At 39.3% G+C, this 17,807-nt stretch overlaps 1 protein-coding gene across 1 annotated transcript in view; it reads right to left on the minus strand.

Annotated features, from left to right (window-relative positions):
* Positions 1-605: 605 nt before the first annotated feature.
* LOC116509375 (copine-5) overlaps positions 606-17,807 on the minus strand; it is a 149,874-nt gene continuing 132,672 nt past the window's right edge. The window contains exons 15-21 of the mRNA XM_032218530.1: positions 11,534-11,580; positions 9,436-9,617; positions 7,506-7,633; positions 6,026-6,128; positions 3,572-3,629; positions 2,004-2,077; positions 606-794 (exon numbers count right to left, since the gene is read on the minus strand). Coding sequence (XP_032074421.1) covers positions 606-794; positions 2,004-2,077; positions 3,572-3,629; positions 6,026-6,128; positions 7,506-7,633; positions 9,436-9,617; positions 11,534-11,580 — 781 coding nt within the window. The remainder of the gene's footprint in view (positions 795-2,003; positions 2,078-3,571; positions 3,630-6,025; positions 6,129-7,505; positions 7,634-9,435; positions 9,618-11,533; positions 11,581-17,807) is intronic.

Here is a 17,807-nt window from a genome sequence, read left to right on the forward strand (position 1 = left end):
TAGTAGCAGCACCAACAGGACATCAAACAGATACTCAATCACAATATTTAGCCTGCCAAGTCAATCCAGAAGTTGAGCTGTTACGAAGGAAAGACAGAAGGCCTAATGTGGCAGGCAGATGATACACAGGTTATAAAAAATTCCAATAATTCAAAACTTCTTGATGCTGGAAGGGGGAGGGGAAAGGGATGCTTGGAAGATTTATGGAAATCCATCACATATACCATAAGCAAAATGAATCATGGAACTTCCCGAAGACATACTAGACTCCATCTTGGTTACTTTGAGGAAAGGAAATGAGGACGCTTGCCTATGATTGAGTGTGTCCTTTTTTAAAAAAAACACCCCGTCCCATTTTTGCTGTTTCCCAAATGGAAATGTCTGTGAGTTAAACACATCGTTATGCTAACATTTCAGCATAAACAGTTCTCAATATGAACTTTTTGGAAAAAGAACACGTTGTGGATTTTCTCACTCTGGTGTCGATCCTGCCTGGATCACTGGCCCCAGAAAACAGATAAGTAGACCCCGAAGAGTGACTAGGTGTTTCGACGCTTCTCTCTCTCTCTCTTTCTCTCTCAAATTACTCTTTTCTTTCCCGATCTTCAGATTTCGGTCTGAAGGGTGTGGCTTGAGGGAGAGTAAGGAGGTGGAGCTGGATTAGGCTTGATGCCACGCCCCTTCATGTAGGAGATGAACTGATCTGGAATCTCAGCCAGCACGTCCTTAGCCAACCGTGCCATACTCAAGACGTGGTTTCCCGTGCGGTCAATGTAATCACGGAACGGTACAAACTGAGAGAGAGAGATATCAACATATATACATATATATATTTATAATCATTTATTTCTCAATTTAGACAGCATCACAGAGTAATCTAAAAGGTAACTATGCATTTAAATACTCCAGCTCAGTGGTGGGAGTCAACCAGTGTAACAACCGGTTCATTTAGTGCGTGCTTTGTACGCGCTCAGTTCGTTTCAAAACAGCTCTAAAACTTACCTTCTACTGCAGCCCAGGTGAGTAAAACAGCTGAGGTGCGGCAATCCGCTCTGCCACACCTATCAGCTGGGCTTCAAACAAAGGAAATATAGGACAGACTAGTGCAGGGGTGGGTGGGCGGGGCCATCTGATTGCTGGAACTACTGGTTCGCACAAACCAGTCCAAACCAGCTGAGTCCCATCCCTGCTCCAGCTACTTATTGTGCTCAAACTTCCCAGCTGAATTCGATAGAGACAGAATTTTTTAAAGAAAATTCACTAACCTTAGATAAATTAAAATAAGTGGTCAGGCTATGCCACATAATGGCCAAGGACTTGATATCCCCATAATTATTAAATTCTCTTTAAAATACTAGATAGAACATCTTAGGGGGCTAGTCAGGAATGGGGAGTTATTTATACTAGTTTGATAAGGGTATTTTTTTACTGCTGGCCATGTCTATAACAATAATCCTTTAGTGAGCATCCCCCATTGTCATCCTTGCAAATTCAAAACTGGCTACAGTATCAAAAGTTATCTCTGTTTAATTCCTCTTTGAGTGTAAACAAAAATTAGGACTACAAGAACTACTTTATACCACAACAAATCTTTGTCTATCAACTCTCCTGTGTTCCATGTAGGCAACTTTTATATCAAAATTAAATTTGGAGATTTCTCTTTGTAAACACGTATTCTCCCAAAGAGCTCTTATTCTGGGAGTTTGTTTCCTTTCCATAGTGATCCAAAACTAGAATGTTTCAGTGTCCATTAGATTGTGTAGGCTGTGGAAAAGAAAACTATTTACCCAGCACTTGACACATTTTGTTCAGGGAACTTGCAAGGTGGCTATTGTTGGCCACACACAATCTGAGATTTAAATATTCTAAAAACTTTAGGAAAAAACCTTCCTGAGAAACGACCTGGCTTTCAAGATTGGAGATTCATCTTTGCAGCAAAGCTTACAATTCCATATTGGCTAGTGAATGTACACCATAAAGCTTCACTGTTCTCTTCTAAATACCTGGACAATATCACGTTCAGCAGTCCTTCCACGAGATGTGATCCGAACGTCATCTCCATCTAATTCCACCATTGCTGTCCATTGGAGGAAGGGAAAAGGAATGTTTATCAAAAATTAAACATCCAAAGGGAACAAGACAGTGAAGAGCCAAAAGCTCCAAAATTTGCTTGTGCCATAAACTTCCGATTGATTAATTACTGGGGGAGACTTTATAAAAAATAGCATTATTCTTTTCTTTCAAAGAGTTGAACTGGAATCATATACTGAATATTCTCTTTGCATGTTGCAACTTGCTTTCTTAATGAACCAATCAATGTGAGGTCCCCTTTTTCTCCACAAAGCATAATTAAGTCATTACACTTTACCTGTTGAATTGCGTTATTCAGATTTTCAGCAAATTATAGTTCTTGCACAGAAGACTATCAATAGGAGGCTTAAAAGTTGTTAATTGGAAGCTCAAGAAAATACATGACAGATTTTAACAGCTGCTCTGCAGAGCCTTAAATGCTGCATATACTTTATTTGACAAATCATATTTCATTAAAAGAAGCTAGGATGTCTGCGCCGAGGTGGCGCAGTAGTTAGGGTGCAGTACTACAGGCCACTTCAGCTGACTGTTATCTGCAGTTCAACGGTTCAAATCTCACTGGCTCAAGGTTGACTCTGCCTTTCATCCTTCCGAGGTGGGTGAAATGAGGACCCAGACTGTGGGGGCGATATGCTGACTCTGTAAACCGCTTAGAGAGGGCTGAAAGCCCTATGAAGCGGTATATAAGTCTAACTGCTATTGCTATTGTTCAAATCTGTTATCACAGAAATGTATATCTGCTAATTGCTCTCATTTCTTTAGATATTTTTATTTTCAATATTCACAGCCAAAGTATTGGATGACAAGAATTTCAGGCACATGTTGCACATTACATACATACATTACAGAGGCAATATATTTCTAGATCCCAAAAGATCTTCCCGAAATATCTGATCATGGAATAAGCTGCTTAAAGAGATGGCAATATAATCCATTGTTCTAATCTATCTATTGGTTTATTTAAGTAAGCTTTGTCTTAATACATTATTGTGTTTATATTCCACCTTCTCTCGGGAAGCTAAAGATTATACATGAGGAACTCTCCTAGCTGGATTCTCACAGTAATAGTCCTGTAAAAGAGTTAGGCTGACCAAGAAAGAAACTGGCTGAAGACAGGAAGATATGAAGTTTAGTCAAGACTAATGTTGTATGAAACCAATTTCTGTCTTGTTATGTTGATGGGCATTGCAACACTGATTGCCACTGCCACAGGCATCTGCAGAGTCATGATGACATCAGGTAGGCCACAATGGCATCACGTAAGTTATGGAAAAGGCACAACTTGTTCATTTGTGTAATGACGTCATGATGCACAAGACGTCACCTCCTCCCTAATGAATACTCATGGCTGTTGATTAAATGAAGAACTGAATGTATATCAGATATATATATATATATATATATATATATATATATATATATATATATATATAATCATATATCATATCTGGAGGCAAGGTAACACAACATAGATTCTTACCATCAAATTCAGCCTGTCCAACACCCACAATTATTATAGACATTGGAAGTTTGGCAGCCTGAGAACCATCAGGAAACAAGTAAGCATAGAGCAGGACATGCAAAATGGAGATGGGAAGAAGAAACAAAGAAAGAGCCTGAATTTAGAACAGATAACTATAAAGTAATACGGAGAAATCTGAATTAAATAAATCCAGAAGTCCACTCCCGCCCTTCATGCAGACGGAATAGCACAGTCAACTTGCTGGCTGTACTCAATTCATCATAACGTCTTCACTGCTTGGCTCCACATCCCTCTGTGCATGGAGGGCTGAATTTATTTATTTTATATATATTGATCAAATTTACATTAAATTTAATGCAATTCATCTGGGTGGCTTGCAGCAGGATAAAAGGATAATTCAAAATGACTAAAAATTTAAAACAATTAAATAAAAACTAAAAATCAAGAGGCGGAAGTCATTGCAAGAGTACAAAAAAAATTTCATAGTGATACTCTGTGTTTTCCAGTCTGCCTGAGCTTGTTCTTAACACACTGTCCTATTATCAAATTATCTAACTCCTTTCTCTTCCCCTTCAGCAATCAGCGACTGTTTTTGCTGTTAAACGCAGAAGTGGCAATAATCAGTGCTCTTTGCTATAACAAATCTCTGCCAATGTTGAACAATGGACTGCAGCAACAATTTAATCAGGAGCACACTCATCACTCATCACCACTGGAATCAAAAGCAGAGCACATGGCAGCGTCCTAATGGCTGGAAACAGAAGGGCAATGTTGGGGGGTGGGGGGGTAGAGATTGCGCACAGAAGCAAATGCTTGCATAACAAAGAGCTTTGTTTATTCATACGGCCCAGCTGATCTTCAAATCCCCTCTGGGAAATCTGAGTTCCAGGTTCATTGGAGCCATGGGAAGAGTACCGTAGCTTTGGGCAAATGATTTTTCTTATTCCTTCCCATTATTTCTGTAGTGACCTCTTTCCTTTGCTCCCACAACATACTAAGGGCCACATTCTAAATGTGGACAGGGCCAAGATACATTTGGGGTGAGGTGACTTTGAAAAGAGTGCTTTAAACTTTTGCTTACATGCCCCATTTGGCAGAGCCTCCTAAAACTAATCCAAACCCCAACCAAAATAAAAAAGACGGGCTGTGAGTGTAGACCAGGGATCGGCAACCTTAAACATTCAAAGAGCCACAAAGGTCCTAACCGGAAGCCTCCCATTCAATTCGGGAGCTGACCAGAAGTTCAGTTCCTCCACTTCTTAATGCAGCATCCTTTTTCTAACTAAAAGCCCTATCAATTGTGGAGCCAACCAGAGACAGGGAGCCACAGCAGAGGGATGAAAGAGCCACAGGTTGCCGACTCCTGGTTTAGACCTTCTCCATGATGCAGTCCTCAGAAAGAATACTAGCAAGCCTTTTCTTTTCTTTTTCTTTTGCTGTATAATTTGAGACTGACTGCTGCTTATCTACTTTGGCACCCCATGGATTAGATGAGGCTAAACATCTGGTAGAATAAAGCATGGGGAATGTGCTTTGTTGAACAGCAGCCTCAGCTAGCACGGCCACAGAGGTGGATGTTGCAGCTGAGCATCATCTGAAGGGCTACAGATTTTCTCTTCCTTGTGAAAGTATTACCAAGACAATCCTATAATGCACTGAGCACTTTATGGCATGATGAACACATTAGTTAAAAGCTAATGCATTGAATATGGACTTCGCTTGATGTCCATCCATTTTGGCTTGTAAACTGTGGCTTCTTTCTTGTAGGCTGGCATTATGTACGAATGAGGCAAATGAATTCTAAGTAGTGGCCTAAGAAGGATCTTGTCGCTTTTGTTAGACTAAGGAAAGAGACAAGCTTGATCTCTTTGGGGCATGTGTGCAACATGACATCACAACACATGTAAGAAAGAGGAAAGGCTAGTTTTGTGATACCACAATGCTCTTTTTGTCAGAGCGACCTACTTTGCCTCTTCCTGTGGATGCCACTGATTCTAAATCTGATTGTAAATGCTGTATTAATGCTGTATTGGAGGGAACCAAAAACCAGTTGCCTAGAGAAAAGAATATATACACAAAATCAGAAAGGGTCATTTAGTACACTGAGTCCAAGATTGTTCAATACAGGAATTCCAATGAAAGCATTCCCAACCAATGGCTTTCCTGCCTCTGCACTTCCTCAGGGTTTCCCATATTTAGCAAAAGAGGCAGTGTCTATGATTCCAGTTAGGGAACATTCTATAGATTTACAATAGGGAACACAGGAATATGCTGTGGCTGCAAGATTATACCTTTTACTGGGGATAGCAGTAAATTCCAGGTGCTCAGCTTATTAATATGCTATGCTGCTGAATTGAAGCCATTTTTTCCCCACCAGGCACATATAAGAATATGTCTGTTATTTGACAAAGCTGAAATCAGGCTGCTCCATTCCCCATGTGAGCTACTCACATTGACAATTGCTTCTTTTGTCTGAGCCATGTCTGATATCACACCATCCGTGATGATCAGCAAAACGAAATACTGGGAGCCATCCTGCACAGCCGAGGCATATCTGATTTGGGAGGAAATAATATTGAATGCAGGAAGATATAGGTTCCTAGTGGACCTCTGAATCCTGAACTGAAATGGTGCAATTAACTGCATCAAATTGTAATCTTACAAGCATTAGTAGAAATAATTCGTTTCTCAAAAAAGTGTCCATTGCATTTTTTCCTGTAACTGTACAAATCAGGAAGGTCTGTAGGATTCTGGGTATATTATGAGAGGGATTTGCTTATGTTAAGTGTAATGAGTGGTGCACAGAGGTGGTACTTAGTCAGTTCTGACAGGTTCTGATAGCAGAAATTTTTGAGTAGTTCTGAGAACTGGAAAATAGGCTGGCCCCGTCCCCCACTGCCTCCCAACTGAACTTCTTTTGTTGCCCTGCACATGAGAACGGAGCTAGAAAGCAGGTTAGTGGGATGGGGACGGAATGGGGATTTTGCAGTAACCTTCCCTTGCCATGCCCACCAAGCCACGCCACACCCACAAAACCATGCCCACGGAACCAGTTTGAATCCCACCATTGGTAGTGCATATTCACTGGATGTTCATGATAGTTGAAGTTGAGGGATGGGCTTGAGGCATATTAGGATGGATATAAGGAAGGGAATGTTGTTTGCTTCCAGGATGATGCAATGGGAAATAGCCTAGGATTTTGATAGGTAGCAGAAGAGTGGGGTCCTGATGTGATAGTATGTGAAATATTCACAGTGATGAGGAGTACCTGGATATACTCAGATTGCCTTTGTGTGGAATTAAGTAGCAAAGCCAAGCTTGGGCTGCTGATGTAGATAGACCATCTAAACACCAACCCTCTATTAATTTCTGGCTGTTGTCTTGGGATTGGTGTAGGAGTTCCCCAGCTTCCATGGGTGATTTCAATCCTACATGCCCTGGAGGACAGTCCATCTAGCTTGTGTGTACCAAGATAATCATGGGTTCGTCACACAAAAATGGGGCCACAACAGGTATGGGTGGACATGTTTGACTTGTTTAGGAGCAGATAAGTTGTCATCTGAAAAGGAAGCACAATGATACCTGTCCTGATCATAGTCAATTCTCTTGCCTATCAGACTGAATATCATGACATTGTGGACCTCCACATGGCCCAATTGATTTTTTGAATGCAGATTGATTTCCGATAAATGTATATGTACATCTGTGACCATCTCCAATTCAGAGTTGTTCTGACTATGTTCTGTCACTTGGCTATGCTCCTTTCTACATTGCAATCCTAATAAATACAGAATGCAAATCCATTGAAATTGTCAGTTTATATGGTTTCTGGCTTGTAAAAACGAATGGTATGAATTTGTGTGCCTGCTTTATTGGCAAGAAGCTTTCAATGTCATGCTTCATAAAGTATTTTATACTTGTATGGACCTACCCAGCCACATGGTTGACCACTGGTGCAAAGTTAGTTGGACCATAAAGCTGCACAGTCTTGAGGCTCTGGTGATACGCTTCAAGGATTCCTTCTATTCCACTACAGTGAGGATTGTCACAGTTGCCATTCTGAAAACAGAGAAATGGGGACACAACTAAAGGCAATCTCCAAGCAGAGGCTGCATCTTAACATTTTCCTTTGGCTGCTTAAATCCTTCCACTTGCCATTAAATATCCCTTTCATCTAATGATGTAGCATAACAAAGATAAAAAATGCTAAGCAGCAGGATGGTTACTTATGAATAACAGTTTTCTCTAAAGACCCAGTTATGAAACGTATGTTAAAAGACAGTTGAGCAGCTTGGCTTCCTTCTTAAAAGAAAGAGCATGTGACTGCTCCAGATCAGGATTTTATTGAGACTGGTTAGGAACTTTATCTTTGTGGCTCTCTACTGCAGCTTTGATCTATGACTGGGTGTATTTCTTGCAATTCGTATCTTATCTCTCTCTCCCAGCATGTTAGATTGCACCACATGCATGCATTTTTGCACATGGACTATGAAAAGACAGAACTATTGCTAGCTCTGTCTAAGTAATGCATGCATCCTTAGATTTATCATGAAGGACTCCCTGTTGGAAGCAAAGATTAAGCAGATGCAACTGAAGCTGCCTCTCAGGGGTTTTAAAGGGATAGCAATAGTAGTGAAGACATTTTTCTTGGGTTGAGGGTTCATCCTGATTTTACAGATACACTAGCTTTTGTTATTATAACCCTCAAGACTTTAACTCAGGAGTGGGCAATCTCTGACTTTTAGATGCTGAACTATAGTATTTAGCTGGGCCTGCTAAAAGATGTAATGCGGAAGAATTGGAAGCCCATAGGCTTTTTTCAAACTGCCCAAAGAGCTGCTGATTCAGTTCTACAGAGGAATTTTTGAGTCTGTCATCTGCACCTCTATAACTCTGGCTCTGCAACCAAACAAGGCAGACACAGATTTCAACGGATAATTAGAACTGCAGAAAAAAACAATTGTTACCAACCTGTCTTCCATTGAGGACCTGTAAACTGCACAAGTCAAAAGGAGGGCTGTGAAAATATCTACAGACCCCTCACATCCTAGACATAAATTGTTTCAACTTCTACCCTCAAAATGACACTATAGGGCTCTGCACCACAACAACTAGACACAAGGACAGTTTTCCCCCAAATGCCATCACTCTGCTAAACAACTATTTTCCACAACACTGTCAAATTATCTACTAAGACTGCATTACTATTATTCTTCTCTTCCTTCCTAATACCTATCTCTTTCCACTTATGACTATAACCACGTTGCTTGTATCTTTAAATTTTATATTGTTTTATTTGCTTCCTAGTATAATTTGATTGCTTATTAGTAACCTATGACTATCACTAAGTGTTGTATCTTATGATTCTTGATGAATGTATTCTATTTTATTTTTCTTTATGTACACTGACTGAGAGCATATGCACCAAAGACAAATTCCTTGTGTGTCCAGTCACACTTGGCCAATAAAGAATTCTATTCTGTTCTGTTCTGTTTTATTCTACTCTTGTAAGTAAATTCCAAGCTCCTTGAAAAGTGAGGCCATGGCCAAGGAAAGCAAGACTACCCAGTGCCAGCCGGCCTGTTAATTTATCCATGAGCAAGGAGAAATAAACCATGCAGAAAACGGGGCTTATTCCCTAGTCAGTGTGTTTAGGATTGCAGCTTAAAAGATCCGTTGATTCTACTTTCAATGAGGCAAAGTCTCTGCCAACAGGATCATATGGCATTTTGCTCTCTCCAGAAAAGGCATCTCAAAATGTGACACATTGGACTTCTCTGCCTGGCACTTGATCTGATCTGAAACAAAGCGTCCCTCGGGAGCTGTTTTCTGAATGCTGGTGTGACTCAAAGTGTCAGTACCAAGGGGAACTCATGAGACACACGCCCGTCGGGGGGAATCTTGGCTCCAAACCCAAGTGCTGGGAACATTTTATCACTGTCATAGTCCTGGATGATCTCCCCAACAGCCTTCAGTGCCATGGCATACGCATTGAGCTGGTATGGATTCATATAATGAAGGGAGGTAGACTGAGAAGGATTGCCTGCAGAAAATGAGAGAGAGGGAGAAAGAGGAAGAATCCGAAGGAGGAATAAAGAGAAGGAACAGCAGTGAATTCATTGTCTGGGAGCCAGCTGCATTGATGAAGTTTGCTTAAGGTCAACAACAAAAAAAACCTTATCTGGAGTGCTGTAATTGGGAACCTCTCCCTGAGGAACTTCACCTGATGCTACTACATTATCTTTCAGAGCTGGCAATCAAGACATTTTCATCCTCTCAAGCACTTCAGTGGTTGGCATTTTAAGTACTGAAAGGATGTTATATTTTAAATATGGAAACTGGAATTTGCATTGCTGTTTGGATTAGAATTGAATCTGCTATTCAGTTGTATTGCTCTACTCTGCCTGTCCTACTGATTTCAACATTATGCAGGCCCAAATGCTCTAAACAATTAAAACACATCGGGCCAATTATACACACCTTATATACTTGAATTGTCATGTACTCTCTACAGTAATCTGCAATTATTTTCAGAGTTGCCTTAGGAAAATCTATACAGCGCAGCCTATACAGCGCAGTCAGTCATTTTTATATTGCTAACTTTCTATGGCAAGGGAAAAAAGATAGTAGAAACACAGAAAGATCTATAAGGCCTAGAAGTTAGAAGAGGTAGAAATTGTCATTACTATACAGGTAGTCCTCACTTTACAACAGTTCATTTAGTGACTGTTTAAAGTTACATCACTGAAAAAAGTGACTTATGATCATTTTTCACACAATCATTGCAGCATCCCCATAATCACTTGATCAAAATTCAGACAGTTGGTAATTGGCTCATATTTACGAAGGTTGTCATGTCCCAGGATCATGTGATCTCCTTTTGCAACCTTCTGACAAAGTCAGTGGAGAAGCCAGATTCACTTAACAACTGTGTTACTAACTTAACAACTGCAATGATTCACTTAACAACTGTGGCAAGAAAGATAGTAAAATGGGGCAAAAATTACTTAACAAATGTCTCACATAGCAACATAAATTTGGGGCTCCATTGTAGTCGTAAGCCGAGGACTACCCTGTATCTAATGAACATCTAATGAAATTTCATGAAAGAGACAGCAGGTGGCGTAATAAGTCTTATCTTGCTATATTGAAATATTCTTGAATCTGCTTAACAATTCAGCGATCTTATCTATAAGTACGAGCAGACGTGCGTTGTGTGCATGTACAAAAGAGAGCATTAGCTTGTTTATGCAGCTAAAATAAGGAAAGTTCTTGGCAATGGTTTTGCAAGGCACATATTCACATCTTTTACAATGGTATATGAATCACTAATTTTGCTCACCTCTTCTAGTTTTGTCCCTGAACCCAGTTCACAAACATCAGTGCAAACGGAGAGGCCACATTCCTGTCTAAAGTGAACTGAGCCTGATTTTTAAAGCAAAAAGTGACGAGAGAAGCTGATTTTGCCCTTTTCTTTATTATCTCACCACACTTTTCCAGAGTTACCAACTGAAGCTTGCTTCTAGCATGAAATAGTTTGCTTTCTCATTTGATACTTAATTTGATGCCTTTACAGGGCAGGCAAAGCAATCTGACCTTATTTTACAAAGCTCAGAATTAAAGAAGAATCAGCTTCAGAAGTTTCCATGGGTTTAGAAGAGGTATGCAAGATTGGATCACTCCCTTGAGAGGAGAGGGACAAAGTCCATATATTCTATAACCCCTTAGATAGCTTTTCTGAGGTCACCCTAGGTTATGATCTAATGAATGGTAGCTTCCTGGGGAAAGCTACCATTGAACATAATAGGCACTTTTATGCAATATGCTTAGGCTTAAGATTTAATGACTTTAATAAAAGTATAATGATCCAATTTTATTTTTAAACACTAGCAAATTGTATAAGCAAGTAACACATTAAATACATAGCATACAAACAACAATGAATAAATCAAAACTTACCATTGGAAGCTGTGAAATCAATGGCCACTGTGAAATTGATCTGTGTCCTGGAGGGGAAAAAAATCACAATATCATCATTTAGGCTGTAATTGTGCAATCTACAATTGTAAATTATTTAGTAAATTATTTAGCCTTTGAGAAAAATGAAATCCAGAGTTGTTGGAAACTACATCCTCAACTTTCCTTCAAGTATTATCTTTATTCCAATAATTGTGTTTTTCAATAATTAATTAGAATAGTAAACTGAGAGGCAAAAGGACAAGCATAAAAAAATGGACAGAGGGATGCATAACTAAAACAGAATACCAGCAAAGAGTGCTAATCTGCAAGGATGCAGTCAGGAAAGCTAAAGCTCAATTTAAGACTTACACAACAGCAGCAGCAACAACAACAACAACAAATAATGAAATTTATGCCGGCTGAACCATCACCCGGATTAACAAGGGTTCTGTTGGATGCTATGGCTCCTGGGCAATCTGCGCAAAATGAACTACAGGGCTCAGCTCCCTCTGCTAGGCAACCAGGGCATGGAGCTTACAAGCTACTCGAAGAAAAAGTGAAAAAGCGAAAAATCTGGACTAGGGAAGAAAACATCTCTATTATGAAAGCTTACTATCAGTCTGAGCCAGCAAAACGTGGATTTCAAAAACAAATGTATCAGATTTGGAAGGTGAACCACATGGACTGTGATATCAGTGAACAAAGGCTAATGGACCAATGACGTGTAATTCTCAGCCACAAATTTTTCACTACAGCAGAATTAATAGGAATCGAAGAGAAAGCAACTGATGGTCTGAGTATACCAACAAAGAAGAGTAACATCAAGAATGATTTGCAGAATCAAAAGCAAACTGAGGAAGAAAGGGAGGAAGACAATGCTGAAATTGATGAAGATAAAGAACAAGGAAGCACTGAAGAACAAACATCAACAGATATTGCTCAATTAGCTGAGAAAATAAAGCATCAAATGGAAGATGATGAAAGAACACGTTTGCCAAAGCTGAACCAAGTGAACCAGAAAGAATTGAGAAAGGTACTAAAAAAGGTCAATGAGGCAGTGCAAACCATTCAAACCACTACATTAGGTGAAACAAACCAGCTGATGTATGCAGCAGCCTTCATAACCACCAAAGAATTGGGTTTGAAAATACAAAAGAACCAAAGAGGCAAGAAGAGGAAGCCTAAATGGAAAATTCAGTTGGAATTGAAGATCAAAAAATTCCATGGAGACTTGAGCAACTTGAAGAACCTAAGGCAAGGTCAGCTAAAGAACAAGCAGGTCAAAAGCAGCCTGGAAGCAAGATACGATTTGGAGAATAAAGAGATTGCGATAGTAATTGAAGAGCTGAAGCAGAGGGTTGTTGCCGTTGCTGAAAAGAATAAAAGATATGAAAACCGGGTAACTCAATTCAAGGAAAACTCACAGTTCAGAGCAAATTAGCACCAGTTTTATAAGAGCTTAGAAATGGAGTAACAACAAATGAAAAGCCTGATAAAGAGAAAGCTCTGAAATTCTGGAAGAATTTGTGGGAAAACAACAAGAAGCACAACAGAAATGCAAAATGGATCAAACAGATTGAGGATTCTATTAAAGTGCATAAAATGGAAGATGTGAAAATAACAAAAGAAATGGTGCAAAGATAGTCAAGAAAAGTGAAGAACTGGAGTGCACTTGGACCAGATAGGTTACATGGCTTCTGGTTAAAGGCACTTACAAGTGTGCACAAAAGATTGGCAGCCCAAATGAACCAGATCTTAAAAAAACCTGAAAATGATGAATGGATGACAACTGAAAGGACATTTTTGATCCAAAAAGATAAAGAAAAAGGAAAGGATCCTGGAAACTATAGGCCAATCACCTGTTTGCCAACAACATACAAGCTCCTTACTGGTATCATTGCAAACCAAATTTATGGATACTTGGAAAGAAATAACTTGCTTCCTGTAGAACAGAAGGATGCTGCAAAAATTCAAGAGAAACAAAGGACCACTTGCTAATTGACAAGCTAATCCTAAAGAATTCAAAGAAAAGACGAACCAACCTGTTCATGGCTTCGATAGACTATAAGAAAGCATTTGATTCAGTTCCCCATAGCTGGCTCAAGAAATGCCTGAAAATCTTTGGCACAGCAGCAACATACAAAAATTCATGGAAACTTCAATGAACCTCTGGAAAATGAAGCTTATAGCTAATGAAGAAGTACTGGGTGAAGCTGAAATTAAATAAGGCATTTTCCAGGGCGATTCCCTTTCACCCCTACTTTTTATACTCTCAATGCTACTACTGACAATCATTTTGAAGAAGATGAACTATGGATACGAACTTGCAAAGAAAGGACTGAAAATTTCGCACTTGGTGTACATGGATGATTTGAAGCTGTTTGGTAAAACAAAAGCCTGAACTGAATTTATCAATTGAAAGCACAAAAGAAGTTACCCAAGATATTGGTATGCAGTTTGGAATTGACAAATGTGCAACAATGGCAACCAAAGCAGGCAAGGATGATGATGGAATAGAACTTGAGAATGAAGAAATGATAAAGGCAGTAAAATCAGAAGAAGGCTACAAGTACTTGGGGATTTTAGAGGCCTCTGACTTAATGCATAATAAAGTCAAGGAATTAACTTCAGCCAAGTACATTTGACGAATTTGCAAGATATTAAAGTCCAAATTGAATGGAGGAAACATCATAAAAACCATAAATACCTGGGCTATACCTGTGATTTGATACTCTGCAGGAATAATTGACTGGACCCAGATGGAGTTGGACAATTTGGACAGAAAAACAAGGAAACTTATGACAATGAATCATGCTTTGCACCCTAAAAGTGATGTTGACCGATTATATCTACCAAGAGCAGAGGGTGGTTGAGGACTCCTACAAGTAAAACAGACTGTGGAAGAAGAAAAACACAGCTTGAATGATTACATCCAGAAAAGTGAAGAACCAATGATTAAGGAACTAAATAAAGGAGGCCTTTTAAAGACAACTAAGTCAAAAGCTGAATATAAGAAAGAAGTAATTGAGAAGCCAGCTGAAAATTGGAAAAACAAAGCTATGATGCATAGCCAATACTTGAAAAGTATTGAAGGCAAAGCTGACCAAAAGCTAACTTGGAACTGGTTAAGATCAGGAGCACTGAAAAAAGAAACAGAAGGCTTTATTTTGGCAGCTCAAGAACAAGCCTTAGCCACAAACTGCATGAAGGCAAAAATTCAACATGTTACCACCAACAGCAAATGTTGCTTCTATAATGAGAAAGACAAGACAGTCGACCACTTGATCAGTGGGTGCAGCAAAATTTCACAAACTGACTACCTACAACGCCATGACCACATTGCTAAGATCATTCACTGGAAATTGTGCCAAAAGTTTGGATGTGAGTACAGCAAAAACCACTGGGAACATCAGGTTCAGAAGGTTTTAGAGAATGAGACAGTCAAGATCTTGTGGGACTTCAGAATTCAGACTGACAGGCACTTGGCCCACAACACACCTGACATAACAATAGTTGTAAAGAAAACAGTATGGTTCACTGACATTGCAATACCTGGAGATGCACGAATTGAAGATAAACAGCAAGAAAAAAAATCACAAAGTACCAGGACTTGCAAATTGAAGTTGAGCGACTGTGGAAAAAGAAATCGTTTGTTGTCCTGATTGTAATTGGAGCCCTTGGAGCAATAACTAAAGGGCTACCTCGCTATTTGGAAATTTTAAATTTATCAGACTTGAACATTTGGATTCTACAAAAAACCACTCTACTTTGAACAGCTTATATCCCCCGACGTTACCTTAACAGTTCCTAGGTCCTTGGTTAGGACTCGAGCTGTTGAGCTACCAACCAGCCCCAAAGGCTGTGAATCTCACCAAAGATTAACCACATATAATAATAATAAGTGATACCCATTGTCATTGGGGCACTTGGCACCATGTCCAATAATTTTACAAGATACATCAACAAATTGCAGCTTCCTGTAATAACACCAGTGGAACTGCAAAAAAATGCGCTACTTGGAACATCTTATATTTTAAGAAGTTACTTGGTTGATACCTAGGATGCTGGCAGCAAACCGTATCAACCATTAGCACCAGTCACTGCTATTTGTAATGCATTTTTGAATGCTCAGTTGGCTGAGATTCATGTTTAATGAATAAAGTATATATAATAATAATTATTATTATTTCAACATGTAATAGATAAGAAAACAGTCAAGGAAAGTATCTGTCCACCAATGAGAGAAGATGACAAGGTGGTGAGGGAGAAAGCTTAATTAATTCTCTGCCTCTGTTTTACACAAAAGGAAAAAACAGACCAACCTATCAAAAACAGGACAGTAGAAGACAGACTAGAAGAATACAAGTCCAAACATGCAAGAAAAAATGAGAACATCTAGCCATTCTAGCCAAATTCAAATCACCAGGATCAGATGGATTGCATTCCAGAGTTCTGGATAAGCTGACAGATGTGATCTTGGAATTACTAAACCAAATCTTTCAAAGCTCCTGGAATGCTTGGAAAAAGCCAGAGGACTGGAAAAGAGCTGATGTGGTTCCAATCTTCAAAAGAGAAAAATGGATCCAGTAGATTACAGACCAACCAGCCTGACATCGATACCTTGGGAAAATCCTGGAAAAGTTAATCAAGCAATGGGTCTGTGAACACCTAGAAATGAGCAAAGCTATTACTAAAAGCCAACATAGGTTTGGCTTTTAGTAATACCTTACTAAAATTAAGGCAACCTAATTGCCTTCTTGGATAATGTGACTAAATTAGTGGATAAGGGAAGTTTAGTGGACACTGTTTATTTAGACTTCAGTAAGGCATTTGACAAAGTAGACCGCAGTCTAAGATAGAACAATGGGGGATAGATAGTACCATCACCAAAAGGATTTGCAATTGGCTGTCCACTCACATTCAGCAGTTAGTCCTCAATGAAATTATATGTAAATTGAGGGAAACATGCAACGGGATACCTCAGGGTTCTATCTTAGACCCAATTCTCTTCAACATATTCCTAAATGATGTAGATGAGGAGATAAAAGCGGAATACATCAAATTTGCAGGCAATACCAAGCTGGGAGGAATAGTCAACACTTTAGAAGATAGACTCAAGATACAGAAGGATATTGACAGATTGTAACACTGGGCCCTCTCCAAGAAAATGCAAATCAGTGAAAAGTACAGAGAAAAGTAAGACAAGAAAGTAAGGCAAGTAAGGTCAAAAAACCTAAACACAGAGGTGTAGAATAGGTGGTATCTGGCTCAACAGCAGTTACTTTAAGTGTCCTAGATGACAACCATTTATGTATGAACTAACAGTGTACCACAGCTGCCTTAAAGCCAATGCAGTCCTAGGCTTCATCAACAGAGGGATAGTATCAGGAGCATGTGAAGTGATAGTTCCACTTTATACTGCACTAATAAGATCACACTTGGAATACTGCATCCAGTTCTGGTCACTATGATACAAAAAATGTTGAGGCTCCAGAAAGAACACAGAAAAGAGCAATAAAAACGATTGGTGGTCTAGAGGCTAAGCTTTACTATGAACAGTTGAAGGATCTAAATACAGTAGGTCTAGTCTAGCAAAGAGAAGGACTATGGGTGACATGATAGCAGTCAAGATAGCAATATTTGAGGGAATGTCACAGAGAAGAGGAGGTCAACCTATTCTCCAAAGCACCTGAGGATAGAAGAAGAAGCAGATTGAAACTTATTAAAGAAGATCCAACCTAGAATTACATAGAAATTTTCTGACAGTAAGAACAATTAATCAGTGGAATGGCTTGCCACTAGAAGTTGTGGGAACTCCATCACCTGAGATTTTCAAGAAGAGACTGGACAACCATTGTCTGGAATGGTATAGCTCTCCTGCTTGAGCAGAAGATTGGACTAGAAGACCTCCAAAGTCCCTTCCAACTTGGTTATTTTTATTTTATTGTGTTCTATTCTATGACCTTCTCAGAGTTTTGCCCCAAAGAGAAGAAAGAAGGGAGGCTATTTCAATGGTTGCCCTCATTCTGTGAAATAAGCAACCTCCTGAGGTGGGCTTGACTTCTTCTAGTATTCAGAAAGACATTGAAAGACATCTCTGAAAGACATTTAACATCTACCTATGTTTGGTGGCCTTCAGTACATTAAAAATGATTTTATGATTTAAATGGAAATGTTGACAGGTTTTTATGGCAGCTTTTCTTATAATAAAGATATAAATCCCACAAACTAGTGGCCTAAAATGCTATGAAATGAAATAAAGTGAAAACATGTT

Source organism: Thamnophis elegans, chromosome 5 (genome assembly GCF_009769535.1).
Source record: "Thamnophis elegans isolate rThaEle1 chromosome 5, rThaEle1.pri, whole genome shotgun sequence".
Classification (NCBI taxonomy): Eukaryota; Metazoa; Chordata; class Lepidosauria; order Squamata; family Colubridae; genus Thamnophis; species Thamnophis elegans.